This window comes from Eleginops maclovinus, chromosome 18 (genome assembly GCF_036324505.1).
Source record: "Eleginops maclovinus isolate JMC-PN-2008 ecotype Puerto Natales chromosome 18, JC_Emac_rtc_rv5, whole genome shotgun sequence".
In the NCBI taxonomy this organism is placed as follows: domain Eukaryota; kingdom Metazoa; phylum Chordata; class Actinopteri; order Perciformes; family Eleginopidae; genus Eleginops; species Eleginops maclovinus.
Window position 1 is genome coordinate 1,835,197 of NC_086366.1, and position 19,261 is coordinate 1,854,457.

General features: G+C 41.0%; 1 protein-coding gene across 1 annotated transcript; it reads left to right on the top strand.

Annotated features, from left to right (window-relative positions):
* Positions 1 to 4,977: 4,977 nt before the first annotated feature.
* LOC134880573 (phosphatidylinositol transfer protein beta isoform-like) lies at positions 4,978 to 18,183 on the top strand. The gene is made up of 12 exons (XM_063907554.1): positions 4,978 to 5,009; positions 7,482 to 7,512; positions 13,275 to 13,420; positions 13,833 to 13,924; positions 14,081 to 14,088; positions 14,231 to 14,305; positions 14,674 to 14,757; positions 14,877 to 14,954; positions 15,330 to 15,440; positions 16,282 to 16,404; positions 16,755 to 16,807; positions 17,323 to 18,183. Exons 1-11 carry the CDS (start codon positions 4,993 to 4,995, stop codon positions 16,800 to 16,802), a joined length of 813 nt encoding a protein of 270 aa, XP_063763624.1. The 5' UTR covers positions 4,978 to 4,992; the 3' UTR covers positions 16,803 to 16,807; positions 17,323 to 18,183.
* The last annotated feature ends 1,078 nt before the right edge of the window (positions 18,184 to 19,261 follow it).

Consider the following 19,261-nt stretch of genomic DNA (forward strand, 5'->3'; position numbering starts at 1 on the left):
AACATAAACCTTAAAGCCTCTACAATATTCATTCGTCAGGGAGAAGAGGAGTGTATTAAAAGTTCCTAAAAATAGCGGTGACCCTTAAAATCCTGCTCAAAATTCATCCAAATTGCTCCATTTTCACAATCTGTTACTTCCCTTAATCATTGCTGAAGGGGTCGTCAGACAGATAGAAAAGAGGTCTTTTAGAGGAAAAGGGTTGTAGTGATTGATCCAGAGAGATAATATAAGGCATAACCTCAGTTTTCTTCAGCCTGCTGCCCCTCAGATGACTTCCTGCCGCAGTAACTCACAGAGGCACTTCCAAAGATGGCAGTGACCCTCAGAGTGCCTCTCTTCAGTTCCTGCCTACATTGAAAACGTGATTACACTGATAGGGTATTCTTTGGATGAACTTGAATGCACACACAGAAAGTATCTCCACTCCACCTTGAGCAATTCTTACAAATGAAACGACCCAATTAACTTCAATTGGACGAACAGAATTGCTTATGTGAAAGAAAGCCTTTCAATGTTGTGTTAATGCTTCCTGTGTTTCATTCAGCTTCATCCAGAGAGTTATTTTGGAGTGAAGACAGGGGTGGATCCATGTTCCCTCCCCTCCCCCCTCCCCCGAGCTGAGAGACCAGCCTCTGAATGACTTCAGGTGCTCTCCGTGAATGATTAGAAACAAATGGCACACGATGCACTTTACACCCCGAGATATGGACCTCAGTCCCGATGCAAAGAATGTAAACTCCAGACTCAGAACGTAGACGGACGGAAAGATATTTTTTTATATATTCACAGATTTTAAACCTGTTACTATTATATCGCCTTTAAGTGCACGGAGGGTCTCGGAGGTGTGTCTCTCAGCTCACTATGACCCTCGTTGTCATCGGATATATTCATCTTTATTAAAGTGCATGACCGTGAGGAGAGAGAACTGTAAGGTGTGAAACGGGCGGGGATTATTCACACGTGTTTGTTGGAAAGTTTGGACGTAGAAAGGAAATGTAAGGAAGCCCAAAAGTGCCATTTTTCAAGCTGTGTTTGAGTATAAAAGATATGTCTTGAGATGATTTGACTTACTTATACTTAATTCATCCTTTATGTTAAAATAAATAATTGTTTTGAGCAAAGATAAGAGGATTTTCTGGGCTGCGGCTGCAAGGTGCGGTCATTTTCAAGATGACAAAATGAATTTAGAATCAAAAGAAAAACACTTCATGAGTTAAACTGCATAGTCTTTGTATTTGTCGACTAAATACAACCTTTCTAATTTGAAAAGAGACAGAAATATCTTCATATTTTGAGAAAAAACTAAAAAAGATGACTCGTTAAAAATGACCGTTGTGGGCTTCCGTACTTTTTCATTTCAACTGTTGGTGTAGTGGCCAAACCAGTTCTCAGGTCATAATTAGAAACGTGTTCTATATAATGCATTGTGCATCCATCCTCTATCCAATCATCTACATTTCTGTATCTCTAAAGTGCAAAAGTTACGTAGCAAGATTTTCCTGATAGTGCTTTTTCCACCCTTATTTCTGCACAGAAACTCTGATTATTGCAATATGAATCGGTGAAAATAGGAAAGTGGCACGACAGCTGTGCTAACACCGCTTGAGAGATACAATGATGTGACTTCTGTGCACAGAAATGTACATCCATCCACAAATCTTGAGTTGGAAGTGCTTCGTTTTTCACTGAGACCTTGTTCGCCGTACGTCTAAAACACGTGTGAATAATTGACCTCCTCAGATCTGCAGGCCTGTAACCAACACTCCTGTGTTCAGCCTCGAGACGACAGGCAGAAACACTCAGATGCAGGGTTTCTCTCCGGCGCTATGAATGTTTGAGACGATGGATCTATGATTTTTATATTCACCCGGTAACTCATCCTCAACCCAGACACTCGGGGTGTATGGGGTCATTTTTTAAACTAATAGATAACACCTCGAAACCTCCCCAGTTCTTTACGCATATTAAGAGAAGCATCTTTTGTATTGCAAGTTTTCCCAAGTGTGACGTTTAGATATGCAAATGAGCCATCCTGTTATGCTAATTTAGGATAAATCTACAAACAAATGTTGAAAAATAAACACCTAAATGTTGATTTTCGAAGGTTAAATTGAACTTCTCTGAAAGAAGACGGAGTGACGATGAGCTACCGGGTGAGATATCAATTCCCTCCAAACAAATCAGCACTTTTTTTTACAGTCGTACCTTAGAAAGATCACCTTCACAGCCTCAAGATGGAAACTCCTGCAGTCGTTTGTTTTTATTTTGTATTAAGTGTGTGTTCTCTGAAGATGACTCGTGTGTGTGTGGGTGTGTTCATGGTTGTGTGTGATGATAGGACATCAGGATTTTTCCCCCCCCCCCCCGGCTTGTGTATCTTTTGTATTTTTTTTATTCTACATTTTCTTCGATGTTTACGAGTATTTTCATGGTCTTATATATTGTGTATTTCTTTTTGTCTTGTTCCGAAGTATAGCCATTATCGAGTCATGTTTGAACTGAAAGAAAAAAAAAAGACAGATCAATATATAAGAAAATAAACACAATCATTTGTACCGACTCTCGTTTCTGTGTTTAAAGAGTCCTCTCCTGCTGATGTTCAGGTGTATATCAGTATGTAGAGTCTCTACTTTAAAGAGTCCTCTCCTGCTGATGTTCAGGTGTGTTTCAGTATGTAGTGTCTCTACTTTAAAGAGTCCTCTCCTGCTGATGTTCAGGTGTATATCAGTATGTAGAGTCTCTACTTTAAAGAGTCCTCTCCTGCTGATGTTCAGGTGTATATCAGTATGTAGAGTCTCTACTTTAAAGAGTCCTCTCCTGCTGATGTTCAGGTGTATATCAGTATGTAGAGTCTCTACTTTAAAGAGTCCTCTCCTGCTGATGTTCAGGTGTATATCAGTATGTAGTGTCTCTACTTTAAAGAGTCCTCTCCTGCTGATGTTCAGGTGTATATCAGTATGTAGTGTCTCTACTTTAAAGAGTCCTCTCCTGCTGATGTTCAGGTGTATATCAGTATGTAGAGTCTCTACTTTAAAGAGTCCTCTCCTGCTGATGTTCAGGTGTATATCAGTATGTAGTGTCTCTACTTTAAAGAGTCCTCTCCTGCTGATGTTCAGGTGTATATCAGTATGTAGTGTCTCTACTTTAAAGAGTCCTCTCCTGCTGATGTTCAGGTGTATATCAGTATGTAGTGTCTCTACTTTAAAGAGTCCTCTCCTGCTGATGTTCAGGTGTATATCAGTATGTAGAGTCTCTACTTTAAAGAGACAATATTCTTTCAGTGCAGCAGGGGTCTGACTCTCTAATACTGATACTCATTGTGGATTTAATGCAGTACAAGTACCTGCTGATACTTGGAGAGTAAGGATAGCTGAGAGGAGTTTGTAGTAAAACCTGTCTGATGGCTTCAAACAAGCAGAGTTTCCTCAGATGTGTTTCAATAGCACAGGAACACCCTCTGTTAATCAGCAGGTCCAGAGCTGACGGTTTCTCCCTGTACTGGTTTATCAAAAACACACACACACACACACACACACACACACACACACACACACACACACACACACACACACATGCAACACCACCCTCTGAGGACACAAATAATCGATTTTATACTTCTCCATTAAAAAACTTTAGTTGCTAGGCAGATTAGGATGAATTATGGTCAATATAATCCCCCTTAAATCAGACTGTAGTTCACCTGCAGTAAATCCAGCAGCTACCCTGCAGTATACAAAGCCATTCAAACTAGCTGCACCTTTACCAGCTCTGAGAACACTTTAATGATCAATCATTATAAAACATATCAGAGATATTATTCTGAAATGGACCAATCAGACAATGACTACTTTTACTGTCGCTACTTTAAGTACATTTAGAGGAGAGTACTTTCTACTTTCACTGGAGGAACATTTAGAATACTTTTACTGTGACAGAGTATTCCTACACTCTGGTACTTCTACTTTACTCAAGTACAAGACCTGAGTACTTCTACTTTACTCAAGTACAAGATCTGAGTACTTCTACTTTACTCAAGTACAAGACCTGAGTACTTCTACTTTACTCAAGTACAAGACCTGAGTACTTCTACTTTACTCAAGTACAAGATCTGAGTACTTCTACCCTACTCAAGTACAAGACCTGAGTACTTCTACTTTACTCAAGTACAAGATCTGAGTAGTTCTACTTTACTCAAGTACAAGATCTGAGTACTTCTACTTTACTCAAGTACAAGATCTGAGTATTTCTACTTTACTCAAGTACAAGACCTGAGTACTTCTACTTTACTCAAGTACAAGACCTGAGTACTTCTACTTTACTCAAGTACAAGATCTGAGTACTTCTACCCTACTCAAGTACAAGACCTGAGTACTTCTACTTTACTCAAGTACAAGATCTGAGTAGTTCTACTTTACTCAAGTACAAGATCTGAGTACTTCTACTTTACTCAAGTACAAGATCTGAGTATTTCTACTTTACTCAAGTACAAGATCTGAGTAGTTCTACTTTACTCAAGTACAAGACCTGAGTACTTCTACTTTACTCAAGTACAAGATCTGAGTAGTTCTACTTTACTCAAGTACAAGATCTGAGTACTTCTACTTTACTCAAGTACAAGATCTGAGTAGTTCTACTTTACTCAAGTACAAGATCTGAGTACTTCTACTTTACTCAAGTACAAGATCTGAGTACTTCTACTTTACTCAAGTACAAGATCTGAGTACTTCCCCCTCTGGTGTGTCAATCACAAAAAGTCAGCCTTTCAGTAACAGGGTCTACCAGCTGCACTTGAACGCATCACGAGGTTACCTGAACCAGAAGGTGTCTCCTCCTCCTCCTCTGCACGCCGCGCCCCTTCACTCTCAGGCGGATTCATCCAGGAAGAAAAACCCCGGAGGGAACTGCCGGCGTCTGTCCGCTTTAAAGAGGATTTTCACGGCTTTTACAGACACTGGTTTCCTTTGGTTTTGACGCAGCCTAAACGTCAACATGCTGATTAAAGAGTTGTGAGTATCTAAACTTTGTATTAAAGGGCGCTTCTTTTTTGTATTACACATAGTGGAGTAACTGGGCTGAAGTCTTGTTTAATTATTAAACATTACAGAGGAAAAGGAGGCCTGGATAATGCTGCAGTTTGTAAGAAAAACCCTCCATATCTCGATCTGTTCTGTCTTTCTGGTTCTTCAACTTATAATGGTTCATTTACTTTAACTCAAGGCGGTCAGAACTCCATCTAAACTCCTGGGAATTTAACGTGTATTGGTTTTAGGGAGAAAGTACACACATGCTCAATAAATAAGCACGTGTTTAACACTAAATAAAGCATTTAAATGTTGATCTGTGTGAGTTTAACTGCAGTGTAAGTTACCTTTACACTAAGGTCGCTAAAAACGTGCTGACTTTACGCTGCAATTTGTAGGAAGAGGGAAGCAATGGGTGCGGAAAAACAACATTTAAAGCTGAATTTCTATTGATTTAATGTCTTTTATGAGGTATTGAAGTATTCCGAATTAAACAAGACTATTCTGGTGTTCCGAATATATATATACAATTCCATTTTAAACGGTATTAAGGTGGAATAATAACAAAAACAATGTTAAATTTGCGTTTTTTCGCATGGGGCTTGGTGCTTTTGAGCTCGGACACTCTGTAAGGTTTCTGAGTGAAGTTTATTGACACAGACAAAAAGGTGTATCCCAAATCTGGAATTAGCCCTAAAATAGCTCGTTTGAAAGAAAGGTATGGATTATTTACCAAGTGAGTGATCCTACAGAGATGTCACATGCTAACCAGAAGCTGCTTGTCATCTGACCGTGGTGCAAAGTACATTAAAAGGTTAGCTCTGAGACTCCGTCTGCAGAAAGACAGCAGAGAACTGTGTGTTTCTGCAGGTAGATCTTTTTCACCGGCTCCTCTTTCACTCTGATCTGTTGTAATGAATTATTTAGGCCCTGCCAGACTGCCAACAGGTGGCGATTAATTGGCTGTTGTATCAAAGCCGGGGGCGGGTGGAGGGACAATGGGCTCCTGGGCAAAGACACGCATAAGCCCCCCACTGTCTCCTCCACTCAGTCACACACTTCAGAGTTTAGCCTCTTCTGGAGGTCTTTTGGTTGCCATTTGGTGTCACTTTTAAAGTCGTTTTGTGTTTGGTTTGTGTGTCTTTGTAGCTGTGTAGTGTCTCATTGTAGTCCTTCTGTGTCTCTTTGCAGTTTCTTTGTGAGACCTTGTAGATATTTTGTCTCCTTGAAGTCATTTTGTGTCACTTTTGTAGTGTCTTTGTAGCTGTGTAGTGTCTCATTGTAGTCCATCTGTGTCTAAAGTTATTGTTGTGTCTCTTTGTAGTGACGTTGTGTCTTTCTGAAGTCATTCTGTGTCACCTGTTTAGATGTTGAGAGTGTATTTGTGGTTGTTTTCTGTCTCCTTGCAGTTGTTTTGTGTGTCTTTATAAATATGCAGTGTCTCTTTGCCATCTTAGTTGTGTCTTTGTAGACATTGTGTGTCTCTTGTGGTCATTTGGCTGTATTTAAAGTTATTTTGTGTCCCTTTTTGTAATTGTTTTGAGTGTATTTCTCGTTTTGTGTCTCTCTGCAGCTGTTGTGTTGGCTTTAAAGTCATTTTGTGTCTCCCTATAGGTTGTTTAGTAGTTGTTTTGTCTATTTGTATTGGGTTTATGTGTCTTATTTGTCATTTTCTGTCCCACTGGTCAGTTTATAGTTGCTTTGTGTCTCTTTCTAGTAATTTCTGTCCTCTTTCTGGTACTTGGTGTTTACTTGTAGTGATGTGTGTCTCTTTGGACGTCTGATTAGGGGAATGTTGACACTCTTCCTGTTTATTTTCTGTCTCTTTGAGTAATATTTTGTGCGGCGGGTTTCCTCCAGGAGTTTATTTGTTCTCAGTCAGCTTTGATTGCAGTTGGTCAATTTCCTCTTCCTCTTCTCTAGGTTCCTATAATAACAGGACACCACCAGAGAACTAACCAATCCAAATACACCGTCTAAAGCAGTGCTGTGAATAAAATGCTGACTTTATGTTATGTGGCATAACGTGAACATGCTGGAGCCTTTTGGACATCATACTCTTGCAATATTTTATGGCTTAACCACCAAGTATTGAGAGACCGTAGTTTTATTAGGTCCTTTATGAACTGCCATGTTTAAATACGTTCACTTATTCTTGTTTTTGCTGCCATTGTCTTTAAATAAGAACATATATACATGGAGCTGTTGGACACTACATATTAAAAGCACAGATTGGAGAGTGGAAACTTTTCACCCATACAATTAATTTCCCTGAGAAATATTCCCAGAAACCCCAAATCCAGAAGCTTCTTATTCCCAGAAATGTTTGTGATTTTGATCCTTTTCTTCATGCACTTGTTGTAGCTCAACATTATAATTGTTATTGATGAGCTGTTTGCTTTATTTCTGGCTGGGATTGATGTGCACTAACACCTTGTTCTTCTCTGTCTCTTTCAGCCGAATTGTCCTGCCTGTGTCAGTGGAGGAGGTAAGACCTCACTTTTGTTTTAGCAGAGACGCCACTTTATCTAATGTTACAGCCTTACCCGTTGGCTGCTCGGTTACCTCAGTGTTAGATGGCCAACAATTCCCATATCTGCACTGATAATTCATTATAAATGCTCACAGATGCATTACATTTGAAGAGCTCTAGCAGACTGTCAGTTCTACTTGTAACCGCTGGGGCACCAGAAAGCGAATCTTCCGCAGGTAAATAGTGAATGTCCAGGCAAGAGTCTTGGTTTAATTTCTTGTATTCCAATAATACACACATATAGAACATTGGTTTCACTGGTGCCTTTCCTGTGGCTTCTCTCGTAGCACATCCTATGTTCCCTGAAAAAAACAATCCCTGCTGTTTGCTCAGGACTGTAGACTGTACTGATCTTCATTATTTAAGAAGCAGCATTAATCCGCCAACTATAGAACCAAAGATACTCATCCCGTCCTCTCGAGTGTCCTTGTGCCATTTCCCTACAATACAGGACAACTCGGAAAGAGAAAGCTCTGCCTACCAGGTCACGTTTAAAAAGGGTGTTCTGCAGATATCACACTATACATGCCAACCATCGAAGGAAACCTGCTATGTGATTATACAGTTCTTATATTTTACTCGGTGACAGTGAAAGGCTTCTAGTTTTCCTCGCTTGGATGCAGTTTGAAGTCTCCATGCTGCTGATAAACATATTGCAGCTATCAGCGTCTGATCTGACTTTCTGCAGAGATGATTACAGACATTTTACTCTGCAGCGCTCCTTGTTGTTGGAGTTTCCTCTAATCTTTCTGCAGATGCCCTTGCAGCTGAAACACTCGACTATCAGAGGCAGGTTTGATTCAGCTGTGTTTAATCTGAAACTCACTGCCGCTGTGTTTATAGAGAGAGCATGTTCAGCCTCTTTACCATACAGTACCTCCGCCAAGGAGGTGTGTTTGTCTTTGAGAGATTGTCAGCAGGATATGGAAAAAAAACACTGCCTGATTTTCATTCAAATTTGGTGAGACGTTTGGTCAAGGAAGAACCGAAACGTGAAGTGACCGTGCTGTAGTTCCTTTATAGCCCAACATTAGCTGCCTTTAGCTTAGCGGTGGAGACGTGAAGTCATGTGACTGTGCTGTAGTTCCTTTATAGCCCAACATTAGCCTCCTTTAGCTTAACGGTGGAGACGTGAAGTCATGTGACTGTGCTGTAGTTCCTTTATAGCCCAACATTAGCCGCCTTTAGCTTAGCGGTGGTGACGTGAAGTCATGTGACCGTGCTGTAGTTCCTTTATAGCCCAACATTAGCCACCTTTAGCTTAGCGGTGGAGACGTGAAGTCATGTGACCGTGCTGTAGTTCCTTTATAGCCCAACATTAGCCACCTTTAGCTTAGCGGTGGAGACGTGAAGTCATGTGACCGTGCTGTAGTTCCTTTATAGCCCAACATTAGCCACCTTTAGCTTAGCGGTGGAGACGTGAAGTCATGTGACCGTGCTGTAGTTCCTTTATAGCCCAACATTAGCCACCTTTAGCTTAGCGGTGGAGACGTGAAGTCATGTGACCGTGCTGTAGTTCCTTTATAGCCCAACATTAGCCACCTTTAGCTTAGCGGTGGAGACGTGAAGTCATGTGACTGTGCTGTAGTTCCTTTATAGCCCAACATTAGCCACCTTTAGCTTAGCGGTGGAGACGTGAAGTCATGTGACCGTGCTGTAGTTCCTTTATAGCCCAACATTAGCCACCTTTAGCTTAGCGGTGGAGACGTGAAGTCATGTGACCGTGCTGTAGTTCCTTTATAGCCCAACATTAGCCTCCATTAGCTTAGCGGTGGAGACGTGAAGTCATGTGACCGTGCTGTAGTTCCTTTATAGCCCAACATTAGCCTCCTTTAGCTTAGCGGTGGAGACGTGAAGTCATGTGACCGTGCTGTAGTTCCTTTATAGCCCAACATTAGCCTCCTTTAGCTTAGCGGTGGAGACGTGAAGTCATGTGACCGTGCTGTAGTTCCTTTATAGCCCAACGTTAGCCGCCTTTAGCTTAGCCGGCGGAGACCTCACCTGTACACTGAGTTCAGGTGTAGCTCTTACCTCCCTGAAGGAAACACTCCCTCTCTTTGTGTTTCCGTTGCTTCACACAAACAGGAGACAGTATTTCTCTGAGTCATGTCATGTTAGTTTTGCTGTACGACCGGCTTTTCCTCCAATCCTTTTCAGAGCGAGGCTTGGTTGTTAGTCGAGAAACGGAGCATCACGATTATAACCGCCTGAGCTGGAAAGAATCTGAATGACACGGGACCGGGCCCAGTAGTGTGTGAAGTGATTCTGCATGTCCTCTCAAATCAGAAACTCATTTTTTAACCGCTTTCTGACATTTTGTTGGATTAATAGTCTTATAATTAGTTACTTAAGCAATGTAGTCAAATCCCAAGCAGCCCAGACTGAGATAATATGCAGATTTTCTTTTCTAAACTTTATTTAAACGCTCTGATTGTCTTGTTTGTCAGTCCATAGCATACTGTAGCTGCAGCTTGGGATCTTAAACCTCCCATGATGCACCTCAATGCCATTGATCAGCTCAATCCAGCAGCTTAACCCAGTGAAACTTCTTATGATAAAGCAATAAAACATCTCCCGTCCACACCTTGTTTCTGTCAGGTTGTGGCCCAGCAGGTTAACACACACACACACACTCCTCACACACTCACCTCCACGTGTGTGGTCCAGTATTGATGACCGTCTCCTGTCGCGTTCAGCAGGTTTTTTGTCTGCAGCCGAAAAGTCACTGAGTTTCTGCATTATGAACAGCGGGGAGACTCTGGTTTGACACGATGAGTCACATTCCTGAGTGTGTGCTCACAGGGCTGAGCATCCACACACTCTGAACAGGGGTTTCACCTGAGCAAGGGCTTGAACAAGGTGTACTTTTAAATCCCCTTTTGAGGATCTTTTGGATGTCTGTTCTCTAGTTTCTAGTCATCACCTTTCTTTTTGTTATTGTGATGAAGTGTAATTCACACGGAAGGAACTCTTTCTCTATTTGTATTTGAAGGAAATGAATTACAGGTTAATCTTTGATAATAATCAGCAATATTAAATCAAAGACCACATTTTAATCCAACAGGATGTAGCCTTTGGGCCGCTGGACAAAAAGCTCATGTTGCATTAAAGATTTCCAGCTTTCTGTAAAGACGTGTTGTTTCTCCTCCAAACAAAAGTACGATCAACAGGTTTCCTATTCCTTTCCTTAATGCCTTTCCTTAATGCCTTTCCTCTTTGCTTAGTGCCTTTCCTCTTTCCTTAGTGCCTTTCCTCTTTCCTTGGTGCCTTTCCTCTTTCCTTAGTGCCTTATTTCTTTCCTTAATGCCTTTCCTCTTTGCTTAGTGCATTTCCTCTCTCCTTAGTGCGTTTCCTTAGTGCCTTATCTCTTTCCTTAATGCCTTTCCTCTTTCCTTAGTGCCTTTCCTTAATGCCTTTCCTCTTTGCTTAGTGCATTTCCTCTCTCCTTAGTGCGTTTCCTTAGTGCCTTATCTCTTTCCTTAATGCCTTTCCTCTTTCCTTAGTGCCTTTCCTTAATGCCTTTCCTCTTTGCTTAGTGCATTTCCTCTCTCCTTAGTGCCTTTCCCCTTTCCTTATTGCCTTTCCTCTTTCCTTAGTGCTTTTCCTCTTTCCTTATTGCCTTTCCTCTTTCCTTAGTGCCTTTCCTCTTTCCTTAGTGCCTTTCCTCTTTCCTTAGTGCCTTTCCCCTTTCCTTGGTGCCTTTCCTCTTTCCTTAGTGCCTTTCCTCTTTCCTTAGTGCCTTTCCTCTTTCCTTAGTGACTTTCCTCTTTCCTTATTGCCTTTCCTTAGTTCCTTTCCCCTTTCCTTGGTGCCTTTCCTTAGTGCCTTTCCTCTTTCCTTAGTGCCTTTCCCCTTTCCTTATTGCCTTTCCTCTTTCCTTAGTGCCTTTCCTCTTTGTTTATTGCCTTTCCTTAGTTCCTTTCCCCTTTCCTTGGTGCCTTTCCTCGTTCCTTAGTGCCTTTCCCCTTTCCTTATTGCCTTTCCTCTTTCCTTAGTGCCTTTCCTCTTTCCTTATTGCCTTTCCTTAGTTCCTTTCCCCTTTCCTTGGTGCCTTTCCTCTTTCCTTATTGCCTTTCCTCTTTCCTTATTGCCTTTCCTTAGTTCCTTTCCCCTTTCCTTGGTGCCTTTCCTCTTTCCTTATTGCCTTTCCTTGGTGCCTTTCCTCTTTCCTTATTGCCTTTCCTTAGTTCCTTTCCCCTTTCCTTGGTGCCTTTCCTCTTTCCTTATTGCCTTTCCTTGGTGCCTTTCCTCTTTCCTTAGTGCCTTTCCCCTTTCCTAATTGCCTTTCCTCTTTCCTTAGTGCCTTTCCCCTTTCCTTGGTCCCTTTCCTTTCCTTAGTTCAAAATAAAAGCTGTAACTTGAATAAAAACACGTGTTCTATAAGCAGAAACAGCAGAGAGTAAGTGTTAAACCATGCAGTGATGCAAAGCAACACATAGCTCCCACATCCTGTCTGAAAGGCGACTTATAGTTCTTACTTTGCTTCCAGATGAGCTGCTTTAATACGACGTGCATCAGGGGTCATAGGGGTCGTTAATCCAGCTGCATGCTTCCCTTTTTGGTGCAGCAAGCACAGGAGCAGACTAAACACCAACTCAAATGGATTAAAGTTGAGCATTTGGTCGGTAAAACCATGTTTCTTTGGCCTTCACCAGGTCGTCTTTGCCATGCCTAATTGGCTGATTAGATAATTGCGTTAACGAGCAGTTTGCCAAGTGGCCTCTGAGTGTAATCCCACAAATGGAATAGTAATATTAGTGCAGCAGGATCTGTATCTGCCACCGTGCACAGCTTCAAACCCAGTGAGTAAACATGCACTAGAAGAAACCAGGAAGCAGTGAGTCATGGTTTCCAGCCCTGCCCTTTCTGCTGACTCAGCGACGGTTTGAACTCTGAGGAGGAAGAGTTTAGAAATGACTGAGTCTGCTTCTGCGTCTGGGAGAGCTGAAGGAAAGAGGGTTCAACGAAGGTCATTTCCACGAATGATTAAAAGAAGTGATCGGGTTTCTTTAAAAATGTCACGGGTTAAAATAAGAATCAGATACTTCATTTATCTCGGAGGAAATTTAGTTTTGCACGATTTAAGAATGAAATGAAAGATAATTAAAAATGCTCAAATTTTAGAATTACATTTAAACAAAAAAATAAAGCCGGCAATAAAAAGATAAAACCAACTAAGATATTCATAAAACTAAGAAAGAATACAAGTACAAATATATAACCTGTATATTAAAGTCAATTATCTTTTCCATAAATCCAACAAATAAATAGTTTAGAAAGAAATCCTCTCTTTTTATTTATAGATCCTTTCTCTAGTTTGTGCTAATTCACCAATAACCACAACTCTCTCAGCTGTTGTAACAGCTAGCATGGTGTTTGTAAAATGGAAACATGCCCTTTTTGTAGGATTATTTTTATTGAGAATACTTCATACAATTTGATAAACTGAATGAATTTAAGTCTGCTAGGAAAGGGGAGCAGGAGGCCTTTATTACTTCTGACGTTTTGACTTCTCACTGGGTAATTTGAAGGTTGTTTCGGCCACTAGGGGGCGACAGATCCCGCTTGCTAATCATCATAACTTTTTCCCAGAGAGGGAAAGCCCTTCTCCATCCCAGAATGAATCAGCTGTTTCCTTCACTGTCTGTAACCGGAATGATGTTTAGATCTTAGATGCTGATAAATGTTAACCGTGCTTTCCTCTCGTGTCCCTGCAGTACCAGGTGGGTCAGCTGTATGCAGTAGCCGAAGCCAGTAAGAATGAGACTGGGGGGGGCGAAGGAGTGGAGGTTTTGGCCAACGAGCCCTATGAGAAGGAAGGGGAGAAGGGACAGTACACCCACAAGATCTACCACCTGCAGAGGTAGGCTGCTCACCACCGCCAGCATGTTAGCAACATTAGCATCTTTAGCACGGATGTGTTCAGTAGGGTAGTCCGACGCGAGGGCCCATCTCTTTATTGTGAAAGTTGCTCTGTCTTTTATAATGATATATAAATATAAATAAAATAGAATAAGATGTTTACAAAAATGTAAGAAATTCAAGTGAAATGTCCAATAAAGTTTGAACAAATAAAATATGTAAATTGAACACGTGTGTGTGTGTGTGTGTGTGTGTGTGTGTGTGTGTGTGTGTGTGTGTGTGTGTGTGTGTGTGTGTGTGTGTGTGTGTGTGTGTGTGTGTGTGTGTGTGTGTGTGTGTGTGTGTGTGTGTGTGTGTGTGTGTGTGTGTGTGTGTGTGTGTGTGTGTGTGTGTGTGTGTGTGTGTGTGTGCAGTAAAGTGCCGAGTATCATCAGGAAGCTCGCTCCCAAAGACTCTCTGGTGGTTCACGAGGAGGCGTGGAACGCATATCCTTACTGTAAAACAGGTGAGCTCTCTCACACACACACACACACACACACTCTGTGCTTCTTACAGTAGGGACACACTCCAGCTGTTTGTTTAAAGTGTGTGTGTGTTAATAAACCCTTCTCTTTCTGCTCCCTTCTCTCTCCATTGCCCCGCGCCGCTCCCTCTGATGCAGTCATTACTGTGAGTAAATTATTTTGTAACTCACAAAGTTTTCTGACTATACTTTAGGGAGAATTTACTCGCCTGTTTACAAACTGGAATTCTTCCATGTTGTTGTTGTTGTTGTTGTTGACTGATCCTTTATCTTTCCTGTTGTTTACAGAACGTCTACATGAAAGACAAGTTCAGCATCACCATCGAGACGTGGCACAAGCCTGATATGGGCGACCAGGAAAATGTAAGTCATGTGACAGCGTGGTCATATTACTAATAATAAGTAGAATAAATATATACAAATAAATAAATACAAATACTGAAATGAAATAACAAATCAAATAGATGAAATGAATAAATATAAATACTACAAATAAATAAATAAGGTAAGAATGTTGATAAAACAAATGTATTATTTATATTTAACAGATTTTGCAGATTTAGCACACACACACACACACACACACACACACACACACACACACACACACACAGTTAATCACACACAGAAGATTAACTTAAGGACTTTCACTAAAACCATCTCCTTGATCTTAATCTGTATTCCAAACGTTCCTTGCCTCTACTGTCTGACGTCCTGGTTGTGATCTGCAGGTTCACGGCCTGGAGAAAAGCAAATGGGAGAAAGTGCAGATAGTAGACATCGACATCGCTGACAGGAGTAACATCAGTCCGAAGGTAAGGGCCTCTGCACGAGCTCAGGAACTAGTCCAGCTTTCAGAGTATTCCTCTGGTCTGATGAGGCTGCTTCATATCTGTCTGTCTGCTCTGTGTTCATGATCAACTTCCTCCTTCAGGATTACAACGCAGAGCATGATCCAGCCATCTTTAAGTCGGAGAAGACGGGCAGAGGGCCTCTGGGACCGGAGTGGAAGGTAACACACCCTGGAGCTCGTGATCGTTTATCTGTATGAAAGCAGGATTACAGGAAAAGCACTGCTGAAATGTTTAAAATACTCGTGAAGAAGAACCTGTTATTCATCCTCCTATTATAAATGTGTTGATTACAGTTAATTGAAATGACTTCATACGGCTGCTGGATATCCTAACCTAAAAGAATATATGAATGTTTATTTGTAAGTTGTCAGATATAAGTAGTAGAGTAAAAGGCATAATGTTGGTGCATCCAAATGGTATTTGAGTAAAGTGACTTAATAACAGTTCGCCACAGGAGATGCATGTGTGTTCCTGACTGAAGTTCCAGTAGCAGTGTGCGGTTTCATGTTTCCTGTGCATGTGTGTGTCTGCAGAAAGAGCTGGCTGGTAACCCCGACTGTCCTCGCATGTGCGCCTACAAGCTGGTCTCTGTGGACTTCAAGTGGACCGGCCTGCAGACCGCTGTGGAGAGCACCATCCAGAAGGTAAACAAGCCTTGTTTGTGTCGCGTGGCGGGAGTAATGAATGAAATCAAAGAGGAGTAAACAGATGTGTAGGTGAAGAAGCTTTAAAAAGTGTTGCTTTGTTTGTGGGGTTTTTTCTTTTGAGGAAAGAAAATGACACAAATAAATCCAGACATAAATGTAGAAATAAATCCAGTCGCCTTGACGCTACGACCTCCCACTTTGAGCTATCACTATTGGTCTTTGTGTTATAAATGTGTGGTGCGTTGGCGCCCCCTATGGGTCAGGATAGTAATGCCTAAGGCCCAAGACAGACTGAGCATATCCACCAAAATGTCTGATGATTGGGTAAATTATTGATGAGTCATGAGCATTTCTTTCTAAGCCCCGCCCCCAGACGTTTTGATTGATGGCGGCCGTGTTCTTTGACTCACCTGTCAAATTGTTTATGGACACATATCTGACCCTCTGATGATGCTGTATAACAAGTTTGGTGTTGATAAACCCTAAACTGCAACAAAGGTTTTGGTCATCTCACTGTTTTTCACATTATGCTCATAGCAGTCGAAGTAGGCGGAGCTTGGGGGTACTCTTTTGTAGAGCTCCTTCGCCCCGAATATGTGTGCCAAGATTCAAGTCAATCGGACTTACCTGGAGAGAGTTATGGCCTTTTTAAAAACTAGTCTCCAGTAGGGGGCGCTAGAGAGCATCCTCCACTGATGCATTAATAAGTAAATGGTTTTGAGGCAGATTAATGATGCAATCCAAGGTAAGTGAATGGATGTATTGTGATGTAATGTTTCTCCCTGTAACTGATATTTGAGTCTCTGTTTCCTCACACACACCTGTCGGGTGTTTCCAGGTGGAGAAGCGTGTGTTCACTCACTTCCACAGACAGCTGTTCTGCTGGCTCGATAAATGGATCGATCTGTCGATGGACGACATCCGACGCATGGAGGACGAGACCAAGGCGCAGCTGGATGAGGTGAAGCAGAATAAATGGAAGAATGTTTTACTTTATGAATTAATGTTCATCATTTTCCATTTCATGATTGTCAAAGTATTTATTTTTTGCATGCACCGTAAGTGAAAGGTTTATTTAAATGTCCAGATGTCTTTCGTGCTGCAATGACATCGTTTTTTATTCAGATACAACATAATGAAGTTGTGGCAAAAAAGCAAAGTTGAAGTATCTTATTAGGGTTTAATATTTGTATCTGATGGAAAGTTGTTCCTTTAACTTGAGAGAATGAAATAATCTGGTACTGCTCAACATTTCTCCTCCTACAAATATTCGGTTCCCTTCTCATTAACCCGTGTTTCTCCATGTGACAGATGAGGAAGAATGATGAAGTGAAAGGCCTGGGAGCTGATGGAAACTGACCTGTGTGAGTATTAAACTTCATCATTTGTAGTTTTCCTGTTTTTATTGTTTGTATTATCCACAAACACTTGTAATTAATTGGTCATGTCCGGCAATCATCACATGGGTGTGGCGTGAGGTATTTAATACACTTGATGCACCGGGCTCGGGTGGGATGACCGAGAAGAACTGGAGGATGAAACCTTCTTTGTTTTGCCACACACATTCAGTCCGGCACACACACCAAATCTGACCTGTGCATTTAACGATGAACCACAGCTTCAGCTCGGGCTCTTCCTGCAGCGCGTCAAAACGAAGAGCCAAGTTTCAGCCTCTCAGCGAGGGACCGTCGCTACTTTAAGTCAAGAGAAAATATCTACCCTCTTCTGAACGATTGCGTGTGTGTGTGTGTGTGTGTGTGTGTGTGTGTGTGTGGTGTGTAGACAGATAATGAGAATAACCCAAACGACGGGAAACTCTGCATTTTGGCTCCTACAGATTGTGTTCATCATGATTAACCCGTCCTGCTTCCCTCTTCAGATCCCTCTCCTCGGACTCTGGAGCGGCTTCATGGGCATAAACAAGAACACCACGCACCTCCATCCTAACCAAATCTGCTCTTAATAAGAGCTTATGATTGAGAAGCCGTTGTGTGTATTTATCTCCTCGAGTACAGCAGGTTTTTAAGGGACGAGTTAGGGGAGGACGAGGCGCTCTTGCTTATGCCTGTTTTAAAATATTAAGGAAAGGGGTGGGATGTCTCTGAGGAAACGTGTCTGATTACTGTTCTCCTCCTTTTGTTTTTTTAATTGCAGTTATTTGGGTTTTTCTTGATTTTGTAAGCATCGTTCCTCAGTGATTTACTGTTTGTTTTTATTTATTGTTTAAACATGTGTCTACGCCTGCAAACGCTCCGGTAACTATGATATCTTTCTTAAATCATTCACTAAAATAATGCATTTTCTGGACTGTGTTCATTTTCTGATGTGCACTTATTGCTGTGTTTATCAAACTGAATAACTCCTCCACCCTTTATGTGTTTAAAGTCCTTTGAGTCATCCTGACGTGGCGGATGGAGGCATTGAATAAAAAAGCAGCTCATGGTTTATGTGATTACTTTGAAAGAGACATTGAATATACTTCAGTGTAGTCTGGTAATCCTCTCCCGGTTATACTTTATATAAACACACACCAGCTACTGTTCTGTAATTTAAGGTTTTGGGTTGAATTCTTGAGTGTTTGTGAAGATGAAAAGTAAACAAACTGATCTCTAAACTAAAAAGATGGACCGTTTTTGAAAGTTGACGTACATCTCTGTAAGTCTTGTGTCGAATGAAACAACTTGGATTTTTCTGTCTTGAGTTATATGATCGTGTAGTTTATTAAAGACGATGTACAGTATCTGTGCCTTGAGTTTTGTGTATTTGCACATCTTACTCCTGCTGGAAAGAGCAACCATTGCAACATGCATTACCTTTCACTACAGACCAGAAACAACCTCTTTATTATGAGCTGCAGTAATAACACCATTTAAATGACATGTTATCCATTTGGTCACTTGTTTCGTTCCTCTTGCTACATTCCTACATGTTTGACTATTTTACATTCTTAAATAAAAGAATACATAAAAGCAATGCAATGCTTTATTCTGAAGAAACGACTGCAACACTTGAAGCTTGAATCAAAAATAAACTTAAAGTGGATTAAAATATATTTTAGGTATGATGGTGTCTTTCCGTTTAGTGCTTTGTAGGTTAGAAATACGATTCTGTATTTTACAGGGAGCTGCGGTTATCCAGTCTTCATGGTATAAAAACATGAAGGAGTTTCTCTGTTTTGAGTCAGGGGGATTTTGTGATATTATGGAGATGAAAGAAGGCACTGTGAAACATACATGTTGGCTGTACTTATTTACAGCAATGTAATGGAATAAAATACATTTACTCAAGTATTGTCCTTAAGTATTCTGATTTATGGCCACTTTGTACTTCTACTCGTACATTTTAGAAACCAATGTTGAACTTTTTACTAAACTACATTTATGAGGATCTGCAGAAAATGAATTGACTAATACATTAACATCAAGGTTAAGATATCCAGCATCATTATATAAAATGATTTTAATAAGCTTCTTTTACTTAATTAAAAAATCTGAGAACTGCGCTTTTATTTTGAAGCGAACTCATGTTGCGCTTTTATTTTGAAGCGAACTAATGTTGCGCTTTTATTTTGAAGCAAATTTATGTTGCGCTTGTATTCTGAAGCAAACTCATGTTGCGCTTTTATTTTGAAGCGAACTCATGTTGCGCTTTTATTTTGAAGCGAATTTATGTTGCGCTTGTATTCTGAAGCAAACTCATGTTGCGCTTTTATTTTGAAGCGAACTCATGTTGCGCTTTTAATTTGAAGCGAACTCATGTTGCGCTTTTATTTTGAAGCGAACTCATGTGCGCTTTTATTCTGAAGCAAACTCATGTTG